Below are 14643 nucleotides of genomic sequence, written 5' to 3'. Positions count from 1 at the left end.
TAGGAGTCGTGGAAGAAGTTGAGAAATACTTGAAAAGAAGAAGAAGAAAATAGAAATTTAATTTAAAACACGTGAACGAAACACAGATTGTTAAATCTATTTCAAGGAAGGCTATAAGACTTGGCTTATACAAATCGGCGAACATTTATTTCGAAAAATGAAACGAGACGCGCGCGTTTTTTACGCGTTTTAATTGACAATCAAATGGCCTTATTTAATACAATCTTGCGAATCTTATTGACATATAACAATTAATAATCGTCAATCGTGTGTAAATTCTCTAAATTTACGGAAGAAGATCGGTGGGCTGTCAATCGAGCGATAAAAAACACACAGCAACGCGAAAGAAAATCATTATTCGAAAATCATAAAGATTCCGTTCGAGGAGAAGAACGGCCCGATCTTGGCGCTCAACCGTTATATCCACACGGTACAACGATCCACAAAATGATTGAGAGAAATTCTTGCGAGCAACAACAATTGAACGATACGAATCGTCGATTATAACACGTGCATCTTCTTAAGTCTCTTGTTATAATAATAATAATAATAATAATAATAATAATAATAATAATAATAATAATAATAATAATAATAAATGAAATTAAACAGCGTAAATATATAATACAACAATACGAATTAGGCGAACGGGTTGATTTCCATGCACAATATATCAATATTCGAATGGGTATGGTAAGGTATGGAATCGATCGATCGATCGATTGATCGAAGATCGATTTGACTTTGTTCAACAAACTTTCACGAATCGTATCCCTTGCTGAATAAACGCGGGGGAAGGGGAGGGGGGAGAAAGGGAAGGGGGAGGGGAGGGAGAGGGAGGGGAGGGAGAGGGAGGGGAGGGGGAAGGGAGAGGGGGATGAAGGGGGAGGGGGTGTGGGGGAAGGGGAGGGGGAGGGGGAAGGGGGAAGGGAGAGGGGGAGGGAGGGGGAGGGGGAGGGGGTGTGGGGGAAGGGGAGGGGGAGGGGGGAGCCGTCACTCTTCGCCCCTCCTCGCGAGTGGCGAACACATCTCGTTTTCCGTTTTTTTTTTTTTTTTTTTCCTCTTAACACCGATAAACATCTCAATAAAATCAATATCATGCAAACAGTCGTGGATTCGAGATTTATTCAGATCGCGAAGAATCGAGCGTTTTCGAAGTATTATATATCTCTATCGATCGTGTAAATTCGAGTTTCTCAAAATCGAATAAAAACTATGGCGATTAGGAGCGGACTCGAATCGTCGAATCTACTCCTGGCTCGCGTCGAAAGTTTCAGAGACACTACATCTTTCTTTTCTTTTCTTTCTTTTTTTTTTTTTTTTTTTTCACCGCACCATCCTGGTATATTATATATTTCTACTATTATATTTTTCATGTTTATTCGCATGTCTTTTTTCTTTTCCTCTCTTCAAAATACATTGCTTTTTAATTCGACGGCAATTCAATGAATAAACGATAAATTTTATGAGAAATGATAGAAAGTAATGGATAATACAACGAAGAGCTACGTTAATATGGTTTTGATCTTTTTTTTTTTTTTTTCTTTTCTTTTTTCTTTTTTTTTTTTTTTTTTTTTTTTTGCATAATAAGACACTTTTATTTAAAGATGGGGGCCTAAAATATCTAACTATAAATCTAGTATCTCTGAAACGTATTATTCATACATGATAAGATATCGGAAGGCTTATAATATCGGATAAGTTCATAAATTGTTCATCAGCAGTTTCAATGCTGTGTTTCGGAAATATTTTACATTATGAAATAAGAAAATTGCTCGGAGCAACAGGCTAAATGATAAAATAAAAAAAGAAGAAGAAAAAAAAAAAACATCTTTCGTTGACGCATATTACGATATTACGATAAATAAATAGATATAAATGATAATAAAATAAATCGTGTTAAAATTACTTGGTTATTCATTTAAAAAAAAAAAAAAATTATGAACGTACACGTATCACAGCCATTTAAATAGCCTAGAATTTTTACATTTATAAATGTTATGAGTGTCGAGGTGAAACGAAAAATGAAACGAAACGTATTATAACAACGATAGAACTATAGACAAACATACAAGCCATGCGTTGCTCAGAGATTATCGTTGTCCACAGCATTCTCTCAAGGCTGTAATTAAAAGTACGCCGACATACATATACGTACACAAATCATGCTTATAAATTTATTATAATAATAATGTAGATAATAATTGTATAAGTAAGGCTGATTAAACGCACTCCTTTCCTCATTCGAATGCGACCGGGCATTCTCTCTCCATTTTATATACAGTCACAGTAAACCATGCTCCTGTATATCTCGAATTGCACCCACAATCAAAATGGATACTACAGCGTTGCGCGTCATGCGAATAAATCAATACTTGATCAGGAATAAACGCTATCACGTATAAAACTTTATAAAATGAAGAGAGAAAGAGAGATTAGTCGTTCCAGTATATTCCCTATGCGCGATGTATCTTGCGATAATGTATATAGGTTATTCAATGATTTCAAAGTTCTTTCTAGTTTTAAAATGTGGCAGTAGAATAGTACACCTCGTATACACCTCGTCGCAAATATGGACTAACTCGATAATATGTATGTATAAATATTATTGTTGTTTCACTTCACTTCATAAAAGTTAATTATACGAGAACGAATCGTAAAGATAAAATAATTCTATTATGGATGGATGGATGGAGAGCAAATAGTTTTCAGTAAAAAGTGAATTAATAATAACGGAAATAAAGAAAATCTTTAGATTTTCGATATATTCTGCATAAAATTTGAAAATTTTTATATTTTTGATATAATTTTTTTATCCCTTCGAGTTATTACATTTTTGCTTCGAGGTAAGGTTAGGTTTGATATATCTTACTAATTATTCCCTTTGCGATCTATTCTCGATAATATCTATCGCCGTGAATATCATACAGATGATACATAAGTCTAGAATCCCGCAAAATCTTTCGCATGAAATACCTTCCCTCTATAATATTCGAAGATAACTAGATAACTATGCATTATACTCTGCGCATTTCTCTTCTCCTTGCCTCCTTTTCTTTTTTCTGTCTATAGGAATTACACGTTTCGTTCATTAAATCCAAATGTTTTTTTTTTTCGTTCCAAGCGATATTGTGTGCGGTTTTACTTACAAAGTGGAAAGTGAACATTAAAAAAATGTATTTAACTATTAAAATCTATTCAATGATTTATAAATACTAAAAAAGTCGCTATCCTTATTATAAATCGTTTCGTATTTTATAGTTCGAAGAATTTATTCTGCTTTCATCTTTATTTTTTTTTTTTTTTTTCTATAATATAAACGATCGAGTCTGTTCATTTCCCCCGCAACTAAATATTTATAATATTTAATGAGTATCTACGCAAGTATCATGTATAAATATCAATGAATGATGAAAAATAATTCTTAAAAAAAAAAAATATATATATATATACCAATAATAATTTTAGTTTTCGAATATTCGTATCTTCAAAAATCGTGACTAGAAATTTGTCTAAAATTCTAAATATTTTAATAATTCTATTTTTTAAAGAAAGTTATAGCTGAAATTGTATTAGCAATAATTAAACAAATTTTATCGATTATGAAATCTATTAAAAGTGAGGGAAAAAAGGGAGGGAAGTTGTGATCCCATTTCGATTCTTCATACCTGGAAAAATTCGGTCCCGTTGAGGCCCTCGAAGAATAATGGTTCGTTAATCCGAGGACAAAGAATTCTATATCATCATTCATCTGAATTGAACTTTCAAAGCTCAATTATGATAATACGACTCGTTATGAATGTTTTTATTCTGATCGAAATATATATGTAAGTACTATATTCACGTCCGTAGTCTTTATCTATTTGGGTTTTGGTATATTATGAAAGGAAAAATGTATAAGAAAATGAGACTGTATAAGGTTCAATTTTATCGTGTAAATTATCTTATGAAAAGTTTTAGCACTATTTTTGTACTAAACTTCTTCGAGTAATCGGAAGCAATTAACTAATATTCATTAAAATGAAAATAATTTGACAATAAGCAGATGCATATGGAAATCGTTTAATACTACTCTCGTATTCCGTATATGAATATTGAAAACAATATATGAAAACTAATGAGCGGAAATGAAAGCAGAAATCGGAAGCAGTCATGCAGATGGTGGCTTTAGTTGGTCCCGAACATGAGTTAGTCAGGTTTGTGTACAAATCTTTTATCTGTTGATAATTAAAATATTTTGAAATACTTACAAAGCAAATATAATCCATGTATTTGCAATTAATATATCCAATTTGTTTTAATAATTGCACGTGGTAAATAATATATAATAGACAAACTAATTTCTTTTTCATTCAATTTAATTATAAATTTTCTCTACTTATGATAAAACTTTTTTAACCATTAAATATAATTTTCTTAGAAAATTTAAGAAAAGGAAACAATAAAAATAACAATAAATTAAAATAAACACGATTTCTGCACAAACCTATTCTAAAAGTCGCGCATGGAATCGTGTCGATCGTTGCATTACGGATCTCAGCTCATGGCAACACTGCGCGTGTCGAACGTAATATAATATCTCTCCCTCTTTCACTCTCTCTTTCTTCTCTTCACTCTTTCGTTCGAATCTTTCTTTCTTTCTCATTCTCTCATATAGCATTTTAAACATTACGAGTTACCTATTAACCTATACGGCCCTACGATATACGGATGAATGTTCCTTTGGCAGTTTATTTACATGCAAGTTGAGCTACGGCGCCGAAAATATCATACGGCAACAAATTTCGATGTCAAGCAATCTGTGAAGTACGGAACATTTTGAAAAGTTATGACACGTTAAAATCAATAGATTTTTTCGTGCAGCGAAATTGTACTTTTGAAAATGTTTCGACTTAGATGAAGAGTATCGTTGTTGAATATTTAGTAAGTTGATTTCCAAAATTTTTAGTATAAATCGTTTAGAAATTTTACACATAATATGAGAATTTGAAATAGTATAATAAGAAAGTGTAAAATGTTCCAATCTAACGCTTCCTTGGTTTTTATTTATTTTGAAAATGTTTCAACTAATTTTTATTGCATTATAAAAAAATTTTTTGAAGAATATTTATCAATATTTATCAATTGTTACTTGTACTATTTATAATTACTAATCTAACATCAGTGAAGGAAATATTAGATTTTTATTATATAATTTTATAAGTTTATAAATCCAATGTAGCATAACACTATTATATTTTTAACAAGAAATGTTATAATAGCTTATAATAAAGATTAAAAATTATTTTTTAATCGATAGCTTCAACAAAACAACACTCTCCATTTACCAACATAATCCATAGCTCAACTGCAGCTACCATAACCATGTTATTTACAGAAACAGTACAATCATATAATTGAGATATCTTGCACTACTAGTTCCATTTAACTTTGTACCCCCATTTTCCTCGTCATTTTCACTGGCAGTGTCTCCTTTTGCCTCAACAATAGTATCTAATCGTTCCATTGTACTCCTTTGATGATGATGACTACTTGATAAGTCACTTTCAGGTGTCTCATCTGAATCTACATCAATCATATGATCATTAACTTGTATTTTTACTACAGCATCTACTGGGTATTTTCCCTCATCGCTGGATGATGTTCCTCTTTGCGATCTACTTGATAGTATTCTTTCATTTTTCTCACAACGAGGACAACTTTGACCATTTGATGAACCTTCATCACTCTGGCATCGGAAACATATTAAATCACCTTCGCTAGAAAAATCGCAATGTTCACATTGAACAATATGACCATTTCCATGACAAACTTCACAAACAGGACTGTCATCATCCTGCTTTAATTCTCTGTCTTCATACTCTCTTCGATCAAATTCTTGTTCATATTTCTTTGACCAACCTCTTCGAGTTTGATATTCTTGATCACGATAAATTGATCTAGGTGAAGATGATTGACCACTATAATCCTGATCATGATATACTAACCGAGGAGAAGATATATGAATTGGGCTTTTGTATGTGCGAGAAGTTCCTGGTTCTTGAAGTCGCTCGTCAAAACGTTCCTCGACGTATCTACTACTATAAGAACCAGGTGTTTGTGGTCTGTATGTGCAGGTACGAGTTTTCTGATCACATTCACTGCATAGCAATAAGTTTGATTTACTGCCAGGCTGAGAAGCATAACCATTACAAGTACCATAATATTTCTCATCTTCGTCACTTTCAAAGAAATGTTGGCTGAGACTACCTATTGATTTTGTATCACTAGATCTTCCAGAGATTCTAGCTTCTTCAAATTCTTCTCGATCATCTGCTGTATATCTATAAAAAAAAAAATTTACACATACACATGAAAGAAGATTGGAAAAATCGTTCCAAAATAATTATTTTAATATTATTTGTTTACGTATTCGCATACTTAGCAAAGTATTTTACCTATCATCCGTAGTTTCAGACAAATAATGTCGTATTCGCCCTATTTTTGTTTTGCCGCGCTCTCGCGGCCTTGTTTCTTGTTAAATGATACTTTCTCGATTTCTTTCATTGTTATCCTCTAAACTGGAAGACGAGCTAGCACCGCAAATCTGCATCTCGATTTCGGCCAATCGATTTTCTACTTCCCATTGTTGTTGATTCAGTTTAGCACTCATCGCAGCATTTTCAGACTCCAAACAAACTAGACGTTCTCGAAGACGTTTAATTTCGGCCAATAAAGCTTCGTTAGTGCCTAAAAGTGGTGTGGCACCTTCGCCGACTAATTGCGTCATGCTGTTGCAGGTTATTCCTAGAAGATTATCAGTCAATTAACTCTATGTTTAATATATATCAATTAAAAGTATAATATATATGTATACTTTGATTGATATATGTAATATTTGTATATTAATATTCATTTTTATAAATTATGTTCGATTTATATAAATTAATTTACTTTTTAATAAAAACAATACATTATGGAATAAAATAATTCAAATTGAAACTGTTGCTTCATTAAAGTGAAAAGCAGTGTTATTTGAAATGTAAATGTTTACGATTAAAATGTATGAGCCAATAACCCTTTAATCACTTATGAGTACCATTTTGACAGGGATTCGATATTATCATATTCGGAATATATTATTTGTATTATATATGTATGTATTCTGTGCGTTTTGTCATTTATTTTCTTATTCAATTACGCAAGTTCGCCTATTACATTACGTAAAATATCATACAATTAAACATCGATATGAATTTTTATAAAAAAATGTGTTTTATCTCTTACATATGGATAAGTTATTAAAAAAGATTTAGATTTAGAGAAGAAAGAAATCTAAATTTAACAAAACAAATGTATGCAAATGTATGCATAAAATAAAATGTATTTTTAATATCATTCTTGTGAAAAAAAAAATATTGTTATAATAGATTCTCAATTCATTTTTGTACAAAGTTTCATATCATGTTTTTACAAATCGTCGTCTTTTACACGAGCCAATCGTGTAAATCAAACCATGCATCGAGCAGTTCAATTTTCGGGGAGGATTCTTTCGTGATTTAACATCCATTAAATTGCAAAGGAAAAAATTCGTTCAATCTCAAGATCTGAGAACGAAGAAAGAGAATCGAGGTCGAAGAATTCAGAAGGAAGGCGGTATATTTCCACTCGGTGGCGTTCAAGATGAAATACTTGCCAGAGTGGGTGGACTGCCTGCCGGTGGAGGGCTGTGTGGCGGATTGCGGTGCCCTGGTGGTTTGGTCCTCGCTGCTGTGGCCGCTGCTAGTGGCACTCATCGGACTATCCATGCTTCTCGCAACGTTGTTCACGTTGACGTTGGTGCTGGCCAAACCGCGCGACGTCACAGGACTCGGGCTGGGGGAGAACAACGAGTGGCCGGTCGAGTACGCGTGAGTGGACTTTGTATCCACGGGCGAAACCCACATCTCCTCCAATGGTATACGACCTCGTGACTCCACGAGTCCTGGCGTGCTTTGACATCGACCCATTGCAGCTGCAAGTTTGTATCGTAGTCGTAAAATGTGTCAGGACAGATGTATGTATCGAGTTCGTTTTCGGGGAAGCAATGTTGTTTGTAATGGAACTTTTAGTTGAATTAAGAATCTTCTCGTGTTGAAGGAATTGCTTATAGGATATAGATCATTTTATCAAATTGATTATCTTTTAATTGAGAAATTAAATGTTGTGAGAAATCATTTTTTTCATAATCAATTATTCATATTAGAAATAAAATTTTTCATAAGAGAAGCATAATGTAATACAAACATCAGTAATATCAGTTTTAATGAAAATAATTGAATATAAAAATTGTGTCCTACAATTTAAGATAACTGGAATTAATGCGTTTTAATTTTAATACCGCTCGAATAAATTTTATACAAATTCTGTTTTTTTTTCTTTTTTGCGGTAAAAATCGTATTTATTTATTTCTTTTTTTTTTTTTTTATTATCAAAATTGTTAATACGAGATAAAAATAAAAAATTGAAACGAAATTAAAATTTTTTATTTATGAAATATTATTACTTTTTACCACACTTTTATAAACGAATCTTATCGTACACATTTATCGAAAAATAATTAATTTGTAAAGTTAAACTGAAAATTATATAACACATATACCCCATAAGATACATTTCTTTCCAAATCAACGTATAACTTTATATTACGTTTCGAACAACGGTATATATTGCGGCAAAACGCAATAAAGTTGAAACATATGAACGAACTTCTCGTTATTCCATGTCGAATTGATTCACGAGTACGATCTCCTTTTCTCTTTTATCTTTCTTTTTTTTTCTCTCTCAAATTTCGTCTCAAGCTTATTCGCTTTGTTTTGTGTTCGAGTCCTTTGTTCAAGAATAGGCCTTGCAGATCCAGTTGCGCTTCGGCAATGACGTCTAACCGTCTCTCATTTTCACCACCGCGAGCTTCTTTAATTAAGCCACAGCCTTTCTCATTGTGCAGTCACTGCAGTGTCGAGCGCGCGCACGCGCTCCAACGTATATGTGTTTGTATGTGTTGCACTTTACCGCCTCGAAGTAGATACGTATATATGTACATATGTGCATGTATGTGTACACGAAACGAACGGTTCGAAAGTCCGTTCGTAACTTTCTTTCAGCGAAACAACAACAAACGAAAGAAAGAACCGCGAAGACGAGTTGCATTTGTTTTGTGCTCAACTTTCGGATTAATTAATTAAAGTTTCGTGGTTTAGACACGTTTGTTACCGATACACTAGTAAGATTAAGATTCTTTTGAGAATGACTTTGATGTTTTTGTTCGTTCTTTGTTAAACTATTCGTGGCGAGATCCTTTCTAACCTCTACTTTATGAAGTTCTGGATCAACATTAACATTATTATTATTGTGAGTCATGATTTAAACAATTATTTTTATATAAAAAATTTAATTTTTGTTTTATAAAGCAATTAGGTATCGATTTGTGCTCTGTCTTAAATAATTATTAATAATTCAGACTATTAAACAAAGATAGGAAAATAGAAATTGTACTTACGAATTTTATTGAATTAAATATGTACATAAAACACTGTAAACTACTTGTAGACAGGACACTCATTTCTTGAAAATATAATACACTGATTGGTTTTCACCGAAAATATTTTCAGGAAATATCTTATTAAAATGCTTTTATAATATCACGAAAATCTTTTTATGCTTTTGGTATTAATTAGTTCAGCAATTAATTAGTAATTCGTTCAAAGAAATTGTGAGATCATAAATCACTCAATCAAATAATACCACTGATAGATTCCACTATATATATTCTTGACAGTATTGATATTCAGGACCGTATATAGTTTAAAGTTATACTTAGATGCTAAAATATGAAGCAATATAGTAGAAAATCGATTAATTTTTAATTTTTATTATTATTTCCTTTTTTTGCCAATTATTACAAATTTCTTGTTATTAAATTCTATTTAATATTTTAAATTTTTGAATGGTGAATTTTAATCCATTTTGAATCGATATTACGATATTTAAATCAATTTCAATACGTTTGAATAAAAGATTTTTTTAAATACTTCTTTCATTGCAATCTTTTTTTTATTTCATTAGTTTTCATATTAAATTAATTTTATAAATTTATTTTTATTATATTTTTAATAGATGGTATGGAAACAATTAATGTATATCATATAATGTTTCAATTTTCGCGCAATTTTGAGCGAATAAAGATCCACGCCGCTCTAGCCAATTAGAAAGTAGCTAGAGAAACTTGTGGAACGTTAGTAACGCAGTGTTATTCAGCCGAAAATCATTGTGACGATACCGGCTTAAAGTACGTGATTTCAATTACGCAGTAAGTACTAATTATATAATTCTACTCCTCTTATATTATCGAATTCCATATTATTATCCACATAGTATTTGAGTTTCAAATAATTCAAAATAATCAGTGGACGTGATAAATAAAATTGTTTGGATAATTTTGTTAGGTTATAAATTAACAATGTATATATTTTTACCTTTCTCGAGAGGAGCTCTCTTGTATTTTTCCAATCTTTTCACTGCAATAGCTTCTAGCCTGATCCTAGCCGCAGGATACTCCTTTAATACATCCCACATGTCCTTCTTACTAAGGACGAAAAGGTCCGAGTAGCCCACCGAGCGTACACTGGCTGTTCGTCGGTTACCTGCGTTGATGTAGCCATTTATTGGTTATCGGGATGCGTCAAGCTTTCTTTTGTATCCGCTCAGGAACGATCGATCGATCGTTCCTTCATCCCACATTAATACTGTGATCCTACCTTACAAACGCCGATATTACCTAACCTAACAATACATCTTTAATACCATATCAAAACGTAACTTTGGCTTATAAGCCGTAAAAATCATGCTTGGCAAAATAATATCATTGAAAATTGATAAACTACGTGTGAGTAATATATAAGTATATATATATGTGTGTGTGCGTGTGTGTGTGTTAAGTTGGTCTATACAAAATATATGAATATTCGACTTTCTGGCGTAGAATTTTTATCAATTTTTTTACGTTTTTTTTCTTATACATTGATATTCTTACTTATTTATTTCAAATATTGAAGTAAATAACTTATTAGCAAGTAAAATGTTACGGAATTAAAAAAAATGCAACATTTTAAAGAATTTTTAAATTTTAGAATCGTTAAAAAATATATACAATTATTTTGTCGAAATATGTGGATATAAAAATAATGCGATTGAAATTTTGATCAAGAAATTCATATTTTACATGTATCAATCGTTATTATTTATCGCAAAAAAATATTAGTATGTATCAATTTTCGTATGTTAAAATGTTACGCTATCAGATCAACTTAACCTTACTTTTCTCAATTCGTATTTATATTTTAAGAGAGAAATTATTCCTTCCGAGTTGTATTTAGTATTTAAATGCTTATAAATCGTAAACGATGAAAGATATTGAAAAATATTAATCAACGTTTAATTCTAACTACACATTTATATTTAAGAAATAGAAATATGAGATTGAATGTGAAAATATATTGAAATCGTACATATCGAATTATTGACGGTGCAATTTAACTGTCAAAGTGATAAAAGGAAATAATTTACTGCAATTTAATTCACAAAGATAAAGAATAAAATTTAATTTATTTGCGTAAAGTGTAAATAATATTCGAACATGCAAAGAATTCGTATTATACGTAGGCAAATACGAAGGAATGTGTATTTATTTCAAAACTGATGACGGGACGTTCTATCGATGACTAAAATGTAAATACACTTTTCGTTCATGTGCACACATGTAGACGCGGTATAGGCAATATTATAGATTGTATGGTTTTATTCGAAACAGATGAAAAATATATTTTTGCAATTCGAAAAATTTTATAAGTCAATATGAAAATTATAAATTATTGATAATTTGATAAAAATTTAATTAATTTAATTTTTTCGATTCATTCGTTTCAATTACAATTAATTATAATAAATTAAATTATGAGGCAATATTGATATAATTTAATATTTATTGTCATATATTTTAATAATAATTATATATATATATATATTTAAATTTTGAATTCGTTTTAGATTTATATATATTATTAATTTTTTCTCTTTTATGTAAAAATTCAATATTTTTCTTAATAAGTATAATATAAAATATATATATAAAATATAATATAAAATATTAAATATCTTTTACATTTTTAATATTAATTTAGTAGAAATTGATCTTCCTAAAAGTATTGATATTCTTGGATTGTTTAATATAATATAAATAACTATCTACTATAATCAATGTAATATGAATATAAAAAGTATGGATATGAAAAATAATGTTAATTCCGAATGCAGATTAGATAGAATCGTGAAAAATATAATAAGATATAAATAGTGCATTTATATTAAAAAAATGAACGTAAATGAAGGAAATATTTACCGTTATATTCGAAAAATTATTATCTGTATCATATAATAATATCTTAATATTAACGCTATGACTGAAATTATTGTTTTCATAAATACAAAATTTTGTTATTTATATAAGACAGATAGAGAAATCTACATTTTTCTATAAAAATATTGTGCATATATTTATATATTAAAAAAAAAAAAAAAAAAAAAAAAAGAAAAAAGAAAATAAACATTGAGAGAAAGAGATAAATTTATGAAAAGAAAAATATGGCCAGTGAGAGAGAAATGGTGGAGAGGAAAAATAACGGTAGAAAGAAAATTACAATTGACCTCTAAAATTCTCTGTTCCTGGCGTCTGTATATATCCGTGCACAATATCCATCGGTGGCAATTTACCGCTATTTGTTCATTTTCGACGACTGATAAATTAATCGGGTTTGATTGACGATACGACTCGAATTAATATTCGAAATTTCACAATTTCTTGTACAAACGAAACGTTTGTTTCGCATGGACGATTCGCAAATATTTCCTTCCACGTAATGTAGATAAAACAAAATATAAGATCGCAAAGAACGATACGTGTTAGCATGTCATCAAAAGCGATCAATCGATCGATAAGAAAAAAAAAAAAAAAAAAAAAAACCAGAGGAGAGTCTAATTATCAAAGATGGGGATTCGATTTCTAAACTAAAATATTCTAACGTATACTACGGAAGCGTGATAAAATATGAGTGACCAAAAGTACAGGGTGTCCTAGAAATACGGAGGTACAATCAAGAAAGGAGATGATCAAATAAGCGAAGAGTGGAAGAATCATTCCTTTTTTTTCGATTACTGGATCACTGTGTATGTATCTCCGTTGATTTTAGATCGATCGACCGACAAGACCCGCAACAAGATTGATATTTTTTTTTTTTTCTCTCTCTCCATCGCGGCTCGTATTTTCGGCACGCTAGTATTTTTATCACGGTCGAGGCCGTGTACGGCTTCCCGTTATAAAATATCGTATATTTTCATATCCATTACATTGCTGTAGGTCATGTTGGTTTATCGGCTGGAAGACAATAATCGATAAAAACAGAGGGGCAAAGGCTAAAGAGTAATACGTGTCACGAGCCTTATTCAATACATATCGACGATCTCGCAACGACTTCGTGCCATTGATTTCATTTTAATTCCATGCATCTATTGTTCTCCCGACGAATTGAAAAAGAGAAAATAGTAAACGTGTACGTAAGAAAGAGGTTATGTTCGAGCATATGTCTTTCGAGATAAAAGAGAATCGCTATGGACGAGAGAATTAAATGGAATTTTTAAACTCGACTCGTACGAGCGTGAATATTCATGGGAATTATAAACAACGTGCGTCAACTTTAAAGTTTTCATTCAATTTCTCTTCAATTTCCATGCATTAACAACGTGTATTTCTTTTTCCCCTTTGTTTCGTCATATTTGCAAGAAAAAAATAAAATAATCTCTTGGAATAATTATTTAATAATTGTATCTTCATTACATTAATTTTTCATTTTATGATTCGAACGTAAGTTCATTTGACGAATCCGTTTAATGATAGCGAATGGAAAGGGACAAGGACAAACAAATGGATGGATACTCGAATCAGAATAACAAAGTGAGTTAGTCAAGATCCTTTGAATAGGCAATAGCTATCATTTTGATACCATAGCATTGGAAAATTTATTTACTCTTTATATTTATAGATTTTAAAACGTTAAAAATTTTTCATCGAATATATAAAAAATATTAAAAAATATTATTTATTTCGTGTTGCGTGATCGTCGATCGTAATAGAAGAAAAATCAACAATAATGGAATGTTGGATAAAATGGTAAAAGAGTGACAAGAGAGAGAGAGAGAGAGAGAGAGAAAAGAGTTATTAGAAAATTCGGTTTTTAGATCGGCTCATACCGGCTCGACGGCTTGCCTCTCACAGAGTAGTAAGAACGTGAAACGTGATAAACGTGATCGTGAAAACACGAGAGGGGGACAGCTGACGGGCCCCTGGTCCGCTTGGAATATTTACCGCACTCTTTACCTGCAGTCCTCATATTGAGAATGCTGATCTCCCCGAAGTAGGAACCAGCCTTAAGGGTAGCGAGAACTGTCTTCCCGTTATCGGCCACCACTTGTAGTCGCCCTCTGTTCACTATGTACATCTCCTTCCCTACCTCACCTTAAACAAATTTCATAATACGAATATACCAATTTTTAAAATTAATTTTCCACTAGGGA

The 14643-nt window shown here is 31.1% G+C and overlaps 2 protein-coding genes and 1 long non-coding RNA gene across 4 annotated transcripts in view; 1 reads left to right on the top strand and 2 right to left on the bottom strand.

The window, feature by feature from the left end:
• Positions 1-5164: 5164 nt before the first annotated feature.
• Positions 5165-6322, bottom strand: LOC147658084 (uncharacterized; the record flags this gene model as incomplete). Its single annotated transcript, XM_086904291.1, has 1 exon — positions 5165-6322. A coding segment is annotated over one exon (951 nt), but the record flags the coding sequence as incomplete, so codon positions are not given.
• LOC100865927 (cyclic nucleotide-gated channel alpha-3) overlaps positions 5165-14643 on the bottom strand; it is a 61020-nt gene continuing 51541 nt past the window's right edge. The window contains exons 9-13 of the mRNA XM_086904305.1: positions 14435-14584; positions 10494-10661; positions 7676-7993; positions 6438-6786; positions 5165-6323 (exon numbers count right to left, since the gene is read on the bottom strand). Of these exons, the coding sequence (XP_086760431.1) occupies positions 6518-6786; positions 7676-7993; positions 10494-10661; positions 14435-14584 (905 nt within the window). The 3' untranslated portion in view covers positions 5165-6323; positions 6438-6517. The remainder of the gene's footprint in view (positions 6324-6437; positions 6787-7675; positions 7994-10493; positions 10662-14434; positions 14585-14643) is intronic.
• LOC105736302 (uncharacterized) overlaps positions 9108-14643 on the top strand; it is a 44199-nt gene continuing 38663 nt past the window's right edge. For both annotated transcript variants that reach the window (XR_015290999.1, XR_001112527.3), the window contains exons 1-2: positions 9108-9369; positions 10135-10327. This is a non-coding gene — a long non-coding RNA (uncharacterized LOC105736302). The remainder of the gene's footprint in view (positions 9370-10134; positions 10328-14643) is intronic.

This window comes from Apis florea, unplaced genomic scaffold (genome assembly GCF_048593485.1).
Source record: "Apis florea isolate Af1SG1 unplaced genomic scaffold, ASM4859348v1 contig_2350_pilon, whole genome shotgun sequence".
In the NCBI taxonomy this organism is placed as follows: domain Eukaryota; kingdom Metazoa; phylum Arthropoda; class Insecta; order Hymenoptera; family Apidae; genus Apis; species Apis florea.
The sequence above is the reverse complement of the archived record's forward strand: the minus strand, read 5'-3'. Positions and strand labels throughout refer to the sequence as shown.